This window comes from Rhinatrema bivittatum, chromosome 6 (genome assembly GCF_901001135.1).
Source record: "Rhinatrema bivittatum chromosome 6, aRhiBiv1.1, whole genome shotgun sequence".
Lineage (NCBI taxonomy): Eukaryota > Metazoa > Chordata > Amphibia > Gymnophiona > Rhinatrematidae > Rhinatrema > Rhinatrema bivittatum.
The window spans coordinates 219,418,096-219,436,953 of NC_042620.1; the positions used below are offsets into that span (position 1 = coordinate 219,418,096).

Here is an 18,858-nt window from a genome sequence, read left to right on the forward strand (position 1 = left end):
ATGTCCCAGCTAGTGAATGGTGTGTGGGTGAGGGGGGGGGGAGGATGGTGAAGTCTGAGACAGCTCCCTCCCTGCATTACTAGTGAGAGGCTGGCTTCACAGACAGGGGGGAGCTGCCTGACCCTCACTCAAGCAGAGAAGCCCTTCTTACAAAGCTGAGCTAGTGAGTTAAGTAGGAGGAAAAGTAAACATACTTGTGCCAGTGTGGCTACTTAAAAAATACACTTACCAACAATCAATTACATATATTTGAACTACAGTTCCAGCCAGGACCACCTTTCTAAAATGCACAGTGATTGGCAAATTCAACATGCACTAGCATTTCAGGTGCCTGCTAACAAAAATAATAAACAAAGAAGTTCTAGTCACGTGAGTGCTGATCATCACATGTCAAGCTTCCAACTGTTTCCATTTCACATCCCCCCAACCATTACCTCAGTGGTAACCTTGGTAACATCAATAGATAAGAGCACAGCCAGCCAATAGGAATACATATTCATTCCTAAGTGACCTTTACTGACCTGGGAAGTGTGAACACTTTGTTTCATTTTCTGTTGGTGTTCATGAGTTTCCAGTTCCATTTCCCATCCCCCCAACCATCACCTCAGTGGAAACCTTGGTAACATCAATAGATAAGAGGGCTGCCAGCCAATAGGAACACATATTCATTCCTAACTGACCTTCAGTGACCTGGAAAGTGTCTATTTGTATCATTTTGAGTTAGTGCGCACTAACTCGAGTTAGTGCGCACTAATCGGAAAAAACGATTTTTAACGATTTTTCAATGAAATAATCGTGCCAAACACGATTTTCTTCTCCTGCCACACGATTTCTATCGTTAAGACGATATGGAAAACGATTCACATCCCTAGTGCTTCCCTCTGAGCCACTGGAAAGCACTGAGAAAAATGAGCTGATCTGTTTGTAGAAATCTTGTATTGATTGCACTGGGCTAACTTGTGATTCCACTCTTTGGGTGCCAGATTGGTTCCGAGGACCAAAACAAAGGGTTGCTGCAAACAGAGATAATGTTCCCAGCATCTTGATGGCCACTTGGATATTCTGCCAGACCCAATGAGCTCTGCAAAGCTTGATATGATGTATTGGTTAAGTGGAGCTAAGCATAAGTACTAAGAGTACTAGAATGAAACCTGTGCATGATTACCTGGATTGGATGACCTTGGTTATGAGTACCTATTTGCTGATTGAACTGAAGGTATCTAAAACTGATATTGAACCATGCTCAAGGACAGCTGGTGTCTGAATTATTGAAGCCTTGGGGTGAATTGAATCTTTATATTGTGCTATCCCTAAGTTTATAGTTAAGAAAAGAACCTCAAAGACTGGGATTTCAATGTATTCAGGCTATTAACCTTACAATTAAATACCTATTAATAAATATATAATCTATTCTCGTAGGTCACAGTATTTAGTATTTTAAGAAATGTAAACTTGGTTAAGCATTTCCTACACTCTTTACTAGCTATACATGCAAAAAACAGGCAGACAGTGGTCCAGCAGCAGGATAGGGCTAGTCAGGATAGAAGGCAATGAACCATTGTGGATCACAAACTAAGAGTAGAACTAAACAGTCAGTTTTACCAATGGAGAAAGGTGAATAGTGGAGTCCCCTGGGATCTGTAGTGGGACCAGTGCTTAACTTATTCATTAATGATCAAGCGAAATGAGTGACGTGAGCAATTTTGCAGATGACACACAATTATTCAGTTAAAATATGAGCAGACTGGGCCAGACTAGTGGCTCAAGGAACACGTGCTGTGTCTTGCCAGATAGAAGGTCACCAGTTTGATATCCAGGTTGTAGTCTTTGTTTAAGGTTGATGCCTAGAGGCTGGATTCAGGGACCATGATTGTAGGGGTCCTTAAGGAGCCTTAGTACATGGACCCTGCCAAAGACAATCCATGCAATGATCAGACTAGTACATTGGACAGGGGAAAATCCTTGAGTATTTGCCAGGGAAGGCTCATGGTGCCAGATCTCAGCCCTGGCTCTGATTGAGCTGGAAGTACAAAAGAGCAGGAAGAAACTGCCAAGTCAAAAAAAAAAAAAAAGAGCAGAGTGAGGACCTGGGCATCTAAATGGAGTGGCTCCCAGGTGGATCCTCAGTGGCAGAACTCAGCCCATCATTTTGGCTCCCCCTGGAGTTCCTCAGAACTCAGCAATCTCATCAGTCCTTTTGAATATTTACATCCTGACAACCTGTGACATCATTCAGTCCTATAACATCAGATGTCATCTGTTTACTGATTATATGTGCATACTCAGCTATGCGCATGGGCGCGCATCCGGTACCATTTCAACACAAAGGCCTGGATTCTCTAAGGTCACAGACCTTAGAGAATTCGGCGGTAATGGAGGGCGGGGGGGGGGGGAAGCAGGGGGCAGTCCTGCGATAGCCGGCAGCGATCGCACATCCGCGGTGCAATCGCTGCCGGCTTTCACTCCGAATAACTACACCATAAAAGGTGTAGTTATTCGGCGCAAAACTGGCGGCTATAAGGAATCTTACCTTTCGCCGCCAGCAATGTGTCCGCAGCGTCGACCCTGGTACTGCCCCGACTCCTCCTCTTTCGGGGCCGACTCCGCCTTGATCCACCCCAATCTATCGCACGCAAAAAGGGACATTTCGCGTGCAAAACATCCCTTTTTGCATGCAATAGCGTTAGAGAATGACCCCCAAAGTTACATCTGCTAATGATAAGGTGTATGTCTGAATTAAACTATTTCTAGCCATTTATGAACTGACTGAGGGGTATGGCTCACTAGGGGAGTGCAGGTAAAGAACCAGAGGGGTCTTGAGAACATAGCTATAGACTGGAAAAACTAGTGGGCAAACTGGTTAAACTGGTCAATTCCTGAACGCGCGCATCTTATAAAATTCTCTCACTTGTGCATCTAAATGCCGTTATTTCCCTACTTTTCATCTACATGCTTAAAATTAGGAGCACACATAAATGTGCCAGGCCTATTTTATATAATGTGCACATATGTGCACACAGGATATACAGTTTCAGTGCATCATCTTGCCGCACGTTCATATACACGTATATATGGGCGCACATGTACACGTTTTAAAGTTATCCTCCCTGTGTGTAAGTGGGCTTTTGAAAATTGCTACAGTATATGCCATTGAATTGTCAATAAGTTTTATGTGAATAAGTGCATCTTTAGAGGTAGATTTTAAAAGCCCAGTGTGCACCAAAATCAGGAGATATGCACGCAGGTACAGCATGCGCACAGCCACCAGCAGATTTTAAAAGCCAGCTAAATACATGCACATGTCACTCAGAATTAAAAAGGGGCATGGTGTGGGCATAGAATAGGTGGGGCATGGGCATTCCAGGGCTGGGCCAAGAGATGGGCGCACAAATACTTAAGGCACCTGGGCGCAGGCCCAGGTCACGTGCCACATAACTTTACCTCTGTTATGGAGGAGGTGTAAGTTTTGGAATAAAAACCCATTCCTGAGGGTTTTAAAGGGTCTGGGGTAACTGGGGGGAATGCAGGCTACCAAACCATGCGAGTTTGGAGAATCTAGCTCGACACCGGGTGAACTAGTGGACGAATCGCTGAAACTGGTCTTGGCGTGGATGCCTGCTGGTTATAAAATTCCCTGTCTTACATGGCTGAAACTCTATTTGCGTGGTCGGGCACGTTTACTTGCAAAATTAAGCGAGCACATACACACACCAAAGCTATTTTATAACCTACTCATGTACGTGCACGTATGTTATAAAACTGCCGCAACCGTGGGCAAGCGCCAATGCACGTCTCAATTTGCACCCGCTCACCCTTTTGAAAGTTAACATCACTGCATGTAAATGGGCTTTTGAAAATTGCTATAATAATATGCTACATGTAACTTCTTTAAAAATTGCCTCATCACATTTTAAATGACACTAATTAACTAAAAGAGACAAACACAAGTCACCTAGCACCTCAATCACTAAGCCATATTAGGCCACTTACCATGTGACAAACACTGTTGTAATGAGCTCATTACAAGCTTAAACTATGCCAATCAAATAACATAGCTTGTGGAAGAATTTGCAAGCAGCTTTATTTGAATTGAAACTAGCTGCATCTCAAGAGCTGTAGCTAATTTTTCGTGGGTGCATTGGGACGTTTGCACATGCCCCGAAGCATCTGCGGCCTAGTCTTAAAGGGGTTGCTTGGCCCCAAGAATGCACCCCTCCCAAGGAATGTATAAACTCCTGGAGTCTGCAAAAGCCTCTGTCCCAACCCTTCGCCACCCTTGCAGGCGGCCCATAGTTGATCAAACTTATAAAAAAGCACAGTTTCTGCCCAGTCACTGAACAATCTGGACCCCGAAGGCCAGGAGGCTGGAACCCCCTCCTTGCACTTTAGCATCCCCCCAGACCCCTCTTTAAAAATAAATAAATAAATAAATGGCCCTGGTGATCCAGTGCCTGCTCCCACCCCCTGGACCTCCCTTGCACAAAAAATGTTCCCTGGTGGATCCCCACCCCCACCCTAGCCCAACCCCAGACCCCCATCTTACTTGTAAAATGTGCATCGATGGTCCAGTGGGGGCCCGAGTGCTCCCGTGGCTCCTGGCCCAGACTATGGCCATTTTCCAAAATGGTATTGCCTAGCCCAGTGGTTCTCAACCTTTTTTCTGTCGGGACACACCTGACAGATGGTTCTCACATGCGTGACACACTGACCCATGATCGTCACAGGGCTAGATGTAAAAGTATAGTTTGCATCCACGGGAACCCCCCTGACCCACAATAATGGATGTAAAGCAGAATTATGACATTCCCCATACAACTCACCCTACAAAAAAAGATATTCTGGTTCTGGTGTCATCTCAGTAACAGCAACTCAAACTCCTTCTTCCAGGCTCAATAGCCCTACTTATGAAAAGACAGCAGTTTACCACCAATGCATGTCCTCTTGAGAAAACACAACAAATAAGACTGATACAAACGCTTACATGCTAGTAAAATATCTCAGTAACAGACACAGAACCGACCTAACATACTCCCAGGATCTGTAGTAATGCACATAAACTAGTCCGCACATAGTTACACCTGTATTATGGAATACACTCAAACAGGAGCAACCCTATCTATGAAAAGGCAACACTACAAATATTAAATCAGGTCCTAAAAACCAATACACCTCTCATTAGGAAAACAGAACTAGCAAGCAGCTATAGATTCCCACACAGAAATAATTGTAAAACTATACTAATAAGCAGAATAAATGTTTCACAACAACTATGAACAGAATAACATCCAACAATTAAAAACTCATAAAAACTATTAAAAATTCTCCAAACACCAATAAAATATTTCAAAAAAAGCAGACACATCACATAATATTAAATAATTAAAATGGCAGTAAATCAAGAAAAATAAACTTAAAAAGCCACCTTTACTTACCCCCTCCAGCAGCTCTCCTACTCTTCCATGCAGGCTGTAGCACACACCAGAAGCAGCAGTAGTGGCTAAGCTCTATACTCATGGTCCTCTTCCTTAGAGCCCATGTCTCTCACACACACACCATATCAGTCATGCCCCCCATGACCAATTTCTGTCTCTCACACACCAATCATCTCCCAAACAGTATTTGACAAACACACCAGTCACCTTCCTGAACAGTTTCTCTCATGCCATACACACACACAGGCTTCCCACTCCCGTGTTCCACTTACATATATGGGCTTCTCACTCTCATAATCACTTTCTCTTTCTCACACACACTCACCAGTCTCTCACTCCCATGCTTGTTCTCTCCACATGCACAGGCTTCTCATTCCCATAATCACTTTCTCTGTTACACACACACACACCAGTCTCTCTCTCATTTCCATGCTCGCTCTCCACGTGCACAGGCTTCTCATTCCCTGAATCACATTCTCTCTCTCTCACATTCACATACACACCAGTCACACCATCACCTTACCAACCAGTCTCTCTCTCATACATGCACACACTCACAGGCTTCTCACTCCCATGCTTTCTTTCACATACACCCCCACAACACCAGGCTTCTTACTCCCATACCCAGATTTCTTACTTCCATGCTTTTTTTCTCTCTCTCACACACACACACACATCAGTCACATCCCTGACTGTCTCACACTCTCTCATACACATCAGTCATCTCCTTGAGCAGTCACTTTCATTGTCTCTCACATATACACATACATCAGCTCTCTGACCAGTTTCTCTCAATCACACACATACTCTCGATCAAATACATTCTCTCACTTACACACAGGCTCTCAATCACACACATTCTCTCACACACTGGCTAGCTGGCTGCTTCTCTCTCTCTCTCTTACTCACTTCCTCTCTCTTCCCCCCCCCCCCCCCCCCCCCGAGCACAAATGGTAGCTGCAGCAGCCTCCTCCTCCAGCCCCCGCAGGCCAAAAAGGAAGAATTCCATCGACCGCGGGAGGCTCATGCTGCTGTCTCCTTTCCCGATTACCGGCTGCTTCAATTGCTCGGGGGCCGATGCTGCAGCGGCCGCTGCTACTTTATCACGCGGCACGGCTCTTTCTCCTTCCCGCGCACCGCGTATCACTTCCTGTTCCGGGTCACGGGGGGGGGGCAGGGGGGCAGGCGCGGGAAGAAGAAAAGGCCAGCCACGGGTGCCACAGCTTCTTTCAGCACTGCTGCCATTCCCACTGGGCTTGAACGTGCTGATAGCCCAGCGGCAACGGCAGCAGGGAAGAAAGAGCAGCGGGAGAGACCGGGAGCACGCGACACACCAGCCGGTGCTTGGCGACACACTGGTGTGTCACGACACACCGGTTGAGAACCGCTGGCCTAGCCTTTGCCCCATCATGTTACAAGTAATACACACAGATACAATCTAAAGGGTGAATTTTCAAAACTTTATGCACATACAAATTAGCATATACGTGCATAAGTAATATCTATTTGCATATTCCATATTTAGAAATATCAAAAATATGCACATATTTTCACTTTTGTGCACACGTGTAAAAAAGGGGCAGGCTAGGATTTTTCCGGGGCAGAGCCAACACTTATGCATGTTCATTTACCAACTTGCTCGCATATTTTTACATCTGCTAATTATCTGGTGAAAGTGATATTAAACATGCTTACTGTTTACTGTTGGCTGAGTGGGAGGTCTGGGTTAACTGGGAGAGTTCAGGCTGAAGATCCAGGAGGGTCTCGACCTGGAGAAGGACTGGATGACCTGGTGGACTAATTGGTAAACTAATTAATTTATTTTACATATGCATGTTTTAAAAGGTGCCTACTTGCACACGTGAATCCCGATATACGTGAGTAAATCCTAATTTACTTTCACGTGAAATATACGTATGTACATTTTTAAAATAGGTAGAAGTATACACATTCAGGGTCATATTTTAAAACATACGTGCATGGGGTACATTTGTGCGTGCTACCCAGCGTGCACAAATGTATGCCCAATTTCATAACATGCGCACGCAGCCGCGCGCATGTTTTAAAGTCAGGGGTCGGCAGACGCAAGGGGGTGCACACTAGTGCACCTTGCGCGCGCTGAGCCCTCAGAGAGACCAGCTGGCTTTCCCTGTTCCCACCCCACCTTCCCCTCCCTTCCCCTACCAGTCCCGCCCCCCCAGCCCAAAAACCCCCATACCTTTATTTCAGAAGTTACGCCTGCCAGAGGCAGGCGTATCTTGCGCATGCCAGCCAACTGCCGGCGCGCGATCCTCCAGCCCAGCGGCAGTGGAGAGGCCTCTGGCCACGCCACGCCCCACACCTGGACTGCCCCACTCCACCCCTTGGACCGCCATTTTTTTTACCCCCGGGAATTACACGCGTTCCGGGGCTTTCCGTGCACCGCTGGGCCTTTAAAAAATAGGCCCGAAACGTGTAGGTCTTTTAAAATCTGCCCCTCAATGCATTGATATATGTGGTTTTAATGCATTGCATGTATTTGCACATAAGCCTACATATGTGTTGTGGGGTAGAGATTTTATAAAATGATATATATCATATAAGTGTGTTATAAAATATTGCATCACTCTGCTTGCTCCCATGTACATGCATATATATTGTCATGTGCATTTGTTTGAAAGTTATCCCCCAGTGCATTATTTTTTTATTTCACCCAAAATACTCCTGCAGAAATGTCTCCCATAATTGCGACAAAAAGTCTACGTGTTGTGAAATATCATGCATACTTTTAATTATATTGAGGAAGTGCAGTTTATAGACAGGTAATTTATGCATGTAAATTGCTTTTAATCAGTGCAAATGCTAATTGAAAATTATCCTCTGTATGACCCAATTAAACCCAAAGACCTTGGGGGAGGGGGAAATAATCAAAACTACTTGCAATTCTGCAAACTATTCAGGTACTTGGACCTGAATAGTTTGCCGTTTGCACCAGCAAACAAGCAACCAGCAAACACCAGCAAACAAGCAAAGCACCAGCAAACAAGGCAGAAGTCTATACAGACTTTTGCTCTGATTTCCCCCAGAAAAATTGTCAGCAGAAATTGACCATTCTTCACCCGCTGGAAATGGCTCCAAAATCTGCAGATAAAAATGTGTGCATTTTTTAAATACACATAACCTTTAACTGCAGGCTGCTTGTGCAAAATTCAAAGCCCCCACTTTTATGAGTAAATTGACCTCTTTACCTTTATTTTGCAAAGCATCTCTGTGCAATCTGTGACAAATTGCTGTAATATAATCTGTGGTTCAGCGCTCTGGTAGTCACATAGGTCCTGGAGAAAACTTTGCAGGTTATGATACCTTCTGATGCAGGTGTACATTAGGGATGTGCTGTCATTTTAACATGACAAAAAATAATGATGCCATTTATTGTTTTATTTTGTGTCATTTCCTATTTAAACAACACAAAAGGCAATGAAATGTTTTGTTTCTGTTGTTTTCATTCAGCATGTGCTAAAACATTTTAGCATGCACTAAAACCATTTAAGGTGGGCTAAATGATAGAAATAAAATGAAATACATAGAAAATGAAGTGACAAATGAAAGGAAAGTTTTTCACATGCATGCCCTTTTATTCATTTATTTGAATTAATTAATTTTTTATTTATTTACAGTGCTTCTATACCACATACTAAAAAGAAAAAACCATAGCGGTTTACAATAAAAACATTCACAGTTTAAAAGCATCTCTTACATGTCATAACATGCATTGTCCTGCAACCTTAACACGCCTTCTCACCTAATTTATTCTGCAAATTCAGCAAATTACTGTCCAAAAAGCCATGTCTTAAGGGTCTTTTTGAAGGTTTTACAAGCAGATATTAATCGTAATTGTTCCAGCAGAGAATTCCAGAGGGCTGGTCATGCCATTGAAAAGGCATGTTCCCTCACCTCCCCTAGATGTGATTGCTTTAAGGTTGTTGATTATTCCTAGAGTGCCTTATTCTGCAACCAAGGGGCTTTCGAGGGAGTGCAAGTCCGAAGAACAGCACCAAGCCACGGCACTTTTGTATTATGAATCAATTTGAGTATTAACATTGCTATTTTACATTTTATTCTTGCTACTATCGGTAACCAATGTAATAAAGCCAAAACTGGAGTTACATGGGTCATATTTTTCTTCCCAGTTAACAGCTGGGCCACTGCAGTGCATTCTATAATAATAACTGCAGTGGTCGAATTGTGGAGTGTGGTACAGCTAGCAATAAGAAATTATATTAATCTGAGGCTGAAAAAACCAGAGATTGCAGGACTCCATGAGCGCTCCAGACCACGTAGTCTCCCTCTGAGAAAGAAATCTATGTGGTCTGGAATGCTCATGTCTGATAATGCACTTTTGCATTATTCTAATGTTGCTCCAATTAAAGATATCACAACCAATGACTTATCTAATGTACTTTAAAAAGCAATCACTTTAGACCTTTTGAAAAATCGAGCACTACTTGCAATTTATATATTAGAATTAAATTAGCAGAGGAAAAAATGGTTTTGTTAAAAAAAAAATATTTTTTTTTTGAAAGTTAAAACTATTTCTGGGTGGTAAGAGCATAAACGGCACATAACTCAAATGTATCTTCGGAGCTAATACTTCTGTGTTAATGATGGTAGTTAAAGTCTTTAAGAATTTCTGGAAACCTTGTTCTTTTCAGCAGTGATAATGATCATGTCTGGGATAAATGATTGTTCACCTTTAATTAAGACCTTCAAGACACTGCAGTACTGTTAACCTACAAGGATTCGAAAAAAGGAATTAACAGCTTCCACAATAGTACTGAGAATGCATTTTGTAATTATTATTCCATAGCTATAAGTCTTAATCCTACAGTGCGGCATAATGATATCTATGTGGAATGGCGTGGATTATTAAAAATAATTTAGTTTGTCCAGAGAGAAGAGAAAATGATGCCTTTGCGCCATTGTTCAATGAAACTTCAGGTCCATGTCTAATTTTAGATGCATTTTAGCATCATTTCGTGCGCATTATCAAAAGTACCATCAAGGCATCAACATCATTTTTGCCAAGAAGAGGTCATGTGCAATTTATAATAGGAACTCTGATGTAGTTTTAGTATAACTGGCCATAGTAATTAGCTGTGGATTTCTTTCTAATTTAAACTGAAATCTTTCAAAGTTCTGCTTTGGGATTTCTCCTAAGGTTGGCTGGCAATTAAAGAATCTAGTGAATGCATTGCGAGAAGATCCAAATGGAGTGATTTTAACCTTGAAAAAGCGTCCTCAGAATACACTGGCCTCTGCCCCTGCACTTCTGAAGAACGTGAGATGGAAACCTCTTGCTCTCCAGGTAAGCAAGAACACTGCTGCAAGCATAGATTTTGTATTTCATAATTATGCAAAGTGAAAAATGTCTTTTGTTGTTGGCCTGACTTGGCTTCTGCAACACCTACGTTTCCAGGCAAGTCAGAATGTGACCCAACCCTCCTCACTGCAATTTGAGAAGGGGGCTTGGAGAAGACCTAAGGCTGAAGCACCATGTGCCCCCTTTTGAGCCTTCCATGGTTTTCCCCACCTGTAGGGGGCAACATTTATGTGATAAATGGCCTCACCCAGCCCACCCCCACCCCTGGTCACACAGGCCTATTAACTCTTCCTTTGCAGCATAAGAACATAAGAAATTGCCAAGCTGGGTCAGACCAAGGGTCCATCAAGCCCAGCATCCTGTTTCCAGCAGAGGCCAAACCAGGCCACAAGAAACTGGCAAGTACCCAAACACCAAGAAGATCCCATGCTACTGATGCAATTAATAGCAATGGCTATTCCCTAAGTAAACTTTATTAATAGCATCCTGAGCCCCTACTAGTATGATGAGCAGAAGCTGGGGTTTCTCTCACGGTGGTACATAGTGCTGCCACTGGGCTAATCCCAGTTTCATCTTTAAATTGTTCACAGTAGTCCCAATGGGATGTCATGCTTGTAACTCTGTCAAAAGATAATGTGATGATAACAGTGACAAGTTACAGTGGCACAAAATAACACAGGCAAGACATTGTTTAGTGCTATCATTTGTTAACATATTTATAAAATGATTAAGGGAAATGTGGAATTATGTATGACAGAAGACAATAGATTCAAGAATTCAATAAATAGTGAGAGCTCTGTTATAAATATCTCAAACTAAGCAATACATTAATGGGTTGGTTAGACAAAAAAAATGATACTGAACATGATGATAAAGTCTTATGATAATTATCATAGAAGCAACTATTTGCTTGTTTAATGTACATTGGGTAAAGATAATCCATTTTAACAATAACAAGGAAACAATCCCAAAGCGGGAATGTTTTATTACAGCTGAAAAAGGGGCATGTGTGAGCTTGTAAGCACAGGTGCATTACTCATGTTGGATCTTTACATGCAAATAATCTAATCTAATTTTTTTATGTGTGCATTTGTGAGCAGAACTAAAATATATGCACAGTTTGCATATTTGTTCATAAATTCCTCTAAGTCAAATGTATTAATCTAGTTAGCATGGAAACACATCTGGAACTTATCATTTCAAAAGTAAATGAAATTGGCTTGTTTTGAATTCTGAAAGACTTGTGCATGTACTGAAAAATGCATATAACTAGCCAATAAAAATAACAACTTTAGTCAATTTTGTGAGTCTTTCTTCTGAATATCAGTCTATTGTATACACTGCAAGATAATAAGGAGGCAATATTCAGCCACTGAGCGGCTCGGCTAGTTAGCTGGATAAACTTATTTGGCTAATTAGCAGGGTATATTCAGCAACGAGGTCGCACCTCTGAATATACTCAGTTATCCTAAGAGTTAGCCGAATATGTTTATCCAGCTAATTTTAGGATAGGTTAGCGGCTTGATCAGAGTTAGCTGCATAAGTTAACCAGCTAACTCTGCTCCTCCCCAAAACACCTCCCACCCTCCCTAGGAATGCCCCCAACTTATCCAGCTAAATTCTAATCAGATGACTCATTATCTGGCTAGAATATAGCAAGATAAGTCTTTAAATATGCCGATTTAGCCATTTAGACAAATAACTTTTCAGTTATCCGACTAAATGGCTTTTGAATATCGACCTCAAGATGTATAACTTGCAACTAGAAATACAGAACATGGTGAATGAATGTTTGGCCATGACACCACCCTGTAAAACAATGAGGGGTGAATTTTTAAATGAGTTGTGCATGTAAAATTAGCATATATGCACATAAGTAGCTTGTACTCACGTGTATGCTATTCTATAAACGAAAAAGTATGCCTATTTTTGCTTTCACATGCATACTTATGCAAAAAAGGGGTGGTTTAGAGGTATTCCAGGGCAGGACTAAGATTATGCACATAAATTGCTATTTTATAAGAGATTACACAAATATATATGATAAATTATTTGCGCAGTTTTACACCTGCTAATTATCTCACGCAATTGATATCAACTGTCATGTACTAGTTGGGTGGGAGGTCTGTGTGAACTAGGGATGAATTCAGGCAGAAGAACTAAGAGGGTCTCGATAACCTGGAGAAGGTGAGCTAGTGGAGGAATCAGCAATCTGGTGATTTCAATTACAGGTACATGTTTTAAAATACTCCGAAGTATGCACATACATTAGGGTTTCATGCAAAAACGTAGGTTTTTTTGCATGTAAAATATATGTACACGTTTATAAAATAGGTAAGCAAAGTACGTGCTTTCAATGCATTGTAGGTATTCCTGCATATGCACTATATGGGGCAGCATGGAGTGGTTTGAAAATTTCTAAGTGCATACATCATTCCTCTCTGCTCCAGCATTTCTGAACTAGCACTAGTTCAAGTATAGATGGAACCCAGCAGTGACCAGGGACAATCCCACATGCAAATACTCTTGCACCTTATTTGAGCAGCATTTTGGTACTACATGTAAGAGTGAAAAAGCCTGTCCCCCCTTTGGAGAAGCTTCAGCCAGATCTCCCCCACTGTAAAAATTCCTCCCTCCCTCCACTTCCCAACATAAGGGATCACAATGATGTAGAGCTCAACCCAGAGAGGCTGAGGCATTCTTGGTTTTGCCCCATTGCATTCCTAGAGTTGTGGTCCTTATTCCCCTAAATAAAAGTAAGACTACATCACCACGTGTGTGTAATGGGGAGGGACTAACTACTTCTTTTGCAGGGCTGCCAAAAGCTAGTCAGTCAGCTGAGTTTTCAGGATATCTGCAATGAATATGCAGGAAGTAAATTTGCATACACTGGGTTTCCAATGTATGTTCATTGTGGATATTCAGAAAACCCAGCGGCGTGTGGGGTCACCAGTTTGTGCAGCCCTATTCTTTGGCATTATCTAGGTGAGATGGCAACTCTAATGGTGTACAAAGGACAGCTCTACGGACGCCCTGCTGTGTTTATGATGAGATATACTGAGGGATACCGTCTTCAGTAACACTTCACCTGAGCGTCTGAGCATGCGATTCGGAATAACACCGCAACACTTTCTGCAGCTTTTGTTGCTTTGGATCCATGGTCTTTTAAAATAATATTGAGATGCTGTCTTTTAATGGCAAGCTAAAGCTATGTTCATTTGTTCTCTCTTATCAAAGAATCCTCCCAGAGTTTAGTGCATTTTAATCAAGTGATCGAGTGATAATACTTCCCCTTTGATGAATATTCATTTTTTATGCTGCCAGTTTTCTTATTCAGAGCATGGCACTGCAGTTTCCTTCTTGAACTAGTACCACATTAATTCTTTAAAAGCACCAAAAAATGCAGGCTAGAATTCACAATGGTTTACATAGCCAGTGTGTTTAAAAAGACCATTGTTCCAGTTATTCTGGGTATGCACACACAGCTTTGTTTACAAATCTAATAAATGTGATTCAGGAATCATGTCTTGATATTTTGGACTTATTAGTTTTACTTAATGTAACCTTTTTTACAATTAGCAGAACTGGTATTTGTGTACCCTTTTTAGGCAAGCATTCTGTGTTTTTTCATGCTAATTACATCATTAAACCGTCAGGTTACATTTGGAAAGCTTTACTAAGTGGCGTTAATTTTGTGCATACATTTATTACTTCCATGCTCACTGATCACTGTGGGTAGCACAGGCCCTGACTTTTACGGTCTGGGGTACTGATATGCATACATATGGGGAAAAGCACAGGACTCCTTCTACGGCTAAATTCATAAGCAAAGCACATCAAGTAGCACTATCTGAATTTTCAAGAAGGCTCATCACCCAGTAAAAATGTTGTTAGCAGTAAAATTATTTTTGGCGATAACTGCACAGAGTGGCAGTTGCTACCCTTAAGAGAAACATGGGGGTAACCTGCATGGTGCAGCAGATATTACCATAAGAACTTGCCTGGCAGACTGGGTAGACTATTTTATCCTTTTCTGCTGTCATTACAAGGTTAATGCAACCAGTTAGTTAATGCAACCGCATCATGCCTGAGACATTCCCTTTTCTATTAGCAATACCCATTACTACAGTTTCAGGACTCAGTGACATTATCTGAGAAGAAGTATAATAAAATATTATTTCTTTGGAAAATAATGTGTTTGAAATATAATATATTATGATAGGCGTCTCCAGTTTCTTTGGTGTTTTATCCTTATAAGACCAGGCCTGCTAAGTTTTGCTTTGATGTTCATGCCTCAGAAAAAATATGGCTTGTGAGACCATATTCCTAGATCGCTACCTGAGATGTTCTTCTCTGTTTGTATACAAGTAATTGATTGGATAACAGTTTTAAAAGTTACTTTTAGCTTGCAGTGTGCCATAGTGGCTAAGACAACGATCTGACAGGGAGATGCATCGCTAAATATTTGTTGTTTATTGTGCAATATCACCCTACTGCGGCGATATCATGCAATATAGTATATGTGATATTTTGCTTAGCCCTGCCCAGATTCCATCCCCTATTACAATGAGCTGCTTTGCATTAAAATTTAGTTCCTGCTCAGGAGGTCTTAGCACTGTTGCGCTGGAGGTGGACCCTTGGCCTGGTGCAGGATTGGTATGGCCCTCTGGTCGGACCCAGAGAGCGCCTGCCACCAGGAGGCGGAGACACGAGGAGACAGAAGCTAGCTGGAGCTTCGCCAATAACAGTCCGGGGTTTCTGCAGGTTGAGCCTTTGGGTACCTGGACCGCCTGGACTTAGGTGGGCCTTAGATGGTCTCCCAGAGAGGTAGCGGAGGGGTGTGCCCACCACGATCAAGGGTGCGCGGCAGACGCAGATAGGAGGGACTAGACCCGAACTGGAAGCTCCGGAAACCTCAGGGAGGTCACAGTTCAGGAAGGTTCTCCAGGCGAGACAGGCAGCGCCTGCAGGACTAAGGTGGAAGCCGCAAGTGGATTCCCAGCAGGTTGGTCTGGTAGTCACAGTAGGCCAAAAGAGAGTGTCCGAGTGACGCGCAAAGGTCTGAGCCAGAGTATCAATTCAGAGGTAGTCAGCCAAAGCAGGGGTCAATACCAAGGTCAATCTGAGCGTAGTCAAGGCAAGCAAGGGTCAGTTCCAGGCGGCAGACAAGAGAATGGTCAGGCAGGCAGAGATCCGTTCTAGGTGGCAGGCAAGAGAGTGGTCAGGCAGGCAGAGGTCAGTACCAGAGATCAGTCCATAGGGGTACTACCTGGGAAGGACGCAGGAACACACAGAGACTCAGGAATAGGGAGACGCTGGAACGAGGAGACGCTGGAACAAGGAGACACTGGAACACGGAGTTAGGCAAACTAAGAACAATGGGTGTCGACCCGATTGCCAAGGCAAGGTCCTGGGAGACAGGGCCTCGCTTTTATACGAAGTCTATGTGACGTCATCGGGCTGCGCTGCGGAGCTGGTTCCCGCCCTTGGCCCTTTAAAGGGCCAGGCGGTCCACACGCGCGCGCCTAGGAGTGGGGCCGGTGCCGGATGGGACGCCGCTCCGGCATGGAGCTAGGCCCGAAGTGGAGGGCCTGGGAGACGCCACTGCGGCGCGCTGTGGACGGGAGGCACTGGCAGCAGCTGCGGGAGAGGATGGCCTGGGGCCCGACAGCGCAGGAGCAAGATGAGCAGGCCCGGGCGCGGGCCTAGTACGGACGGAACGCGCAACAAGCACATAGCATGTTCTTCATTAGTGAAGTGATTAACATGCTATGTACCTGTTTAGCACATACAGGCATGTCAATATTTAACATTCATATTTTCCTTAGTTTTGGGGGCCTTTAACATAGTACTTTAAAAATTCATAGTACAATAAAATTCATACAAAAAATAATAGTGTGAGCTCACAAAAATGTTTAACATGCTCACAAACACTCTGCTTAACATGCCATAGAAAGAGATTTTGCGTCAGTGAGCTATGGACAGAGTAGGCAGTCCTTGGTATTGGTACACATGCCACTACCATCTGAAATCCCCTGTACTGAACAGCCCAAAGTGAATGAGACACTTAGCATTAGTTTCCTCCCTCCCTCCAGTTGCAATATCAAACCCTGTCTGTGGCATTCCCATTTTTCTCTTCCTTTCACAGAATAAGAACATAAGAACATAAGAAATTGCCATGCTGGGTCAGACCAAGCATCCATCAAGCCCAGCATCTTGTTTCCAACTGTGGCCAATCCAGGCCATAAGAACCTGGCAAGTACCCAAGCACCAAGAAGATCTCATGCTACTGATGCAATTAATAGCAGTGGCTATTCCCTAAGTAAACTTGATTAATAGCAGTTAATGGACTTCTCCTGCAAGAACTTATCCAAACCTTTTTTGAACCCAGCTACACTAACTGCACTAACCACATCCTCTGGCAACAAATTCCAGAGCTTAATTGTGTGTTGAGTGAAAAAGAATTTTCTCAGATTAGTTTTAAATGTGCTACATGCTAATTTCATGGAATGCCTCCTGGTCCTTCTATTATCTGAAAGTGTAAATAACCGATTCACATCTACTCATTCAAGACCTCTCATGATCCTAAAGACCTCTATCATATCCCCCCTCAGCCGTCTCTTTTCCAAGCTGAATTGCCCCAACTTCTTCAGCCTTTCCTCATAGGGGAGCTGTTCCATTCCCTTTATCATTTTGGTTGCCCTTCTCTGTACTTTCTCCATCGCAACTATATCTTTGTTGAGATGCGTCGACCAGAATTGTACACAGTATTCAAGGTGCGGATTCACCATGGAGCGATAGAGGCATTATGACATTTTCCGTTGTATTAACCATTCCCTTCCTAATAATTCCTAACATTCTGTTTGCTTTTTTGACTGCTGCAGCACACTGAGCAGACTATTTCAAAGTATTATCCACTATGATGCTTAGATCTTTTTCCTGGGTGGTAGCTCCTAATATGGAACCTAACATCGTGTAACTACAGCAAGGATTATTTTTCCCTGTATGCAACACCTTGCACTTGTCCACATTAAATTTCATCTGCCATTTGGATGCCCAATCTTCCAGTCTTGCAAGGTCCTCCTGTAATGTATCACAATCCTCTTATGATTTAACTACTCTGAATAATTTTATATCATCCGCAAATTTGATAACCTCACTCGTCATATTCCTTTCCAGATCATTTATAAATATATTGAAAAGCACCTGTCCAAGTACAGATCCCTGAGGCACTCCACTGTTTACCCTTTTCCACTGAGAAAATTGACCATTTAATCCTACTCTGTTTCCAGTTTGTAATCCACAAAAGGACATCGCCTCCTACCCCATGACTTTTTAGTTTTCTTAGAAGCCTCTCATGAGGGACTTTGTCAAACGCCTTCTGAAAATCCCACTGGGGCATCCCTCCCTCCCTCCTGTGAAAGAGGAAGGAATCCATGTGCATTAGGCATCACCCAGTTTGACAAAGACCCCCAGAACCCTCTCCCCCCTGCTTGAGTCTACGGTTGCCAACTGGCTCCAGATTTTCAGGACAGGTTGATCCAGTCCTGGTTTTACCCCATTGCATGCTGGGACTTATTCTGATTTCCTTATTGCATTCCCTAAGAAAAGCAAGACTATAAGTGCCTGCATACAGGGGAGTAAAACCAGGCCTTGATCAATCTGATCTGGAAATCTGGAGCCAATTGGCCACCCTACTTGAGTCCAGCATCCCCTTACATGACAGAATCTTCTCCTTCTTCAAATTGGGTGTTCATCTGCAGGACCAGCTCTCCTCACCCCTTCCCTCCCCCAAGTATTGCATTCACCACTCCAGAAGGCTCCCCAAGGCTCCAAGCATTTCCCCACCCCATACTCTCCCGGCACGTTTCCGGAACATGCACTTACCTTTTCACAGAGTCTGAGGTCTTCACAGGCTGAAAGAAAAGCTGAAAGAAAAGCCCGCTAAGAGGGCTGCTCCTTACCAAATGGCACCAAGGGCGCTTTAACAGTATCACATGATAGCAGTTAAGGTGCAAAGGGCACATGATATTATTGACGTGCCCCTAGCAATTCCATTCAGTGAGG

General features: G+C 43.1%; 1 protein-coding gene across 1 annotated transcript in view; it reads left to right on the forward strand.

The window, feature by feature from the left end:
• The window catches only part of LOC115094679 (connector enhancer of kinase suppressor of ras 2-like), a 545,829-nt gene that overhangs the window by 483,921 nt on the left and 43,050 nt on the right, over nucleotides 1-18,858 (forward strand). Inside the window, exon 10 of the mRNA XM_029607931.1 lies at nucleotides 10,630-10,776. Coding sequence (XP_029463791.1) covers nucleotides 10,630-10,776 — 147 coding nt within the window. The remainder of the gene's footprint in view (nucleotides 1-10,629; nucleotides 10,777-18,858) is intronic.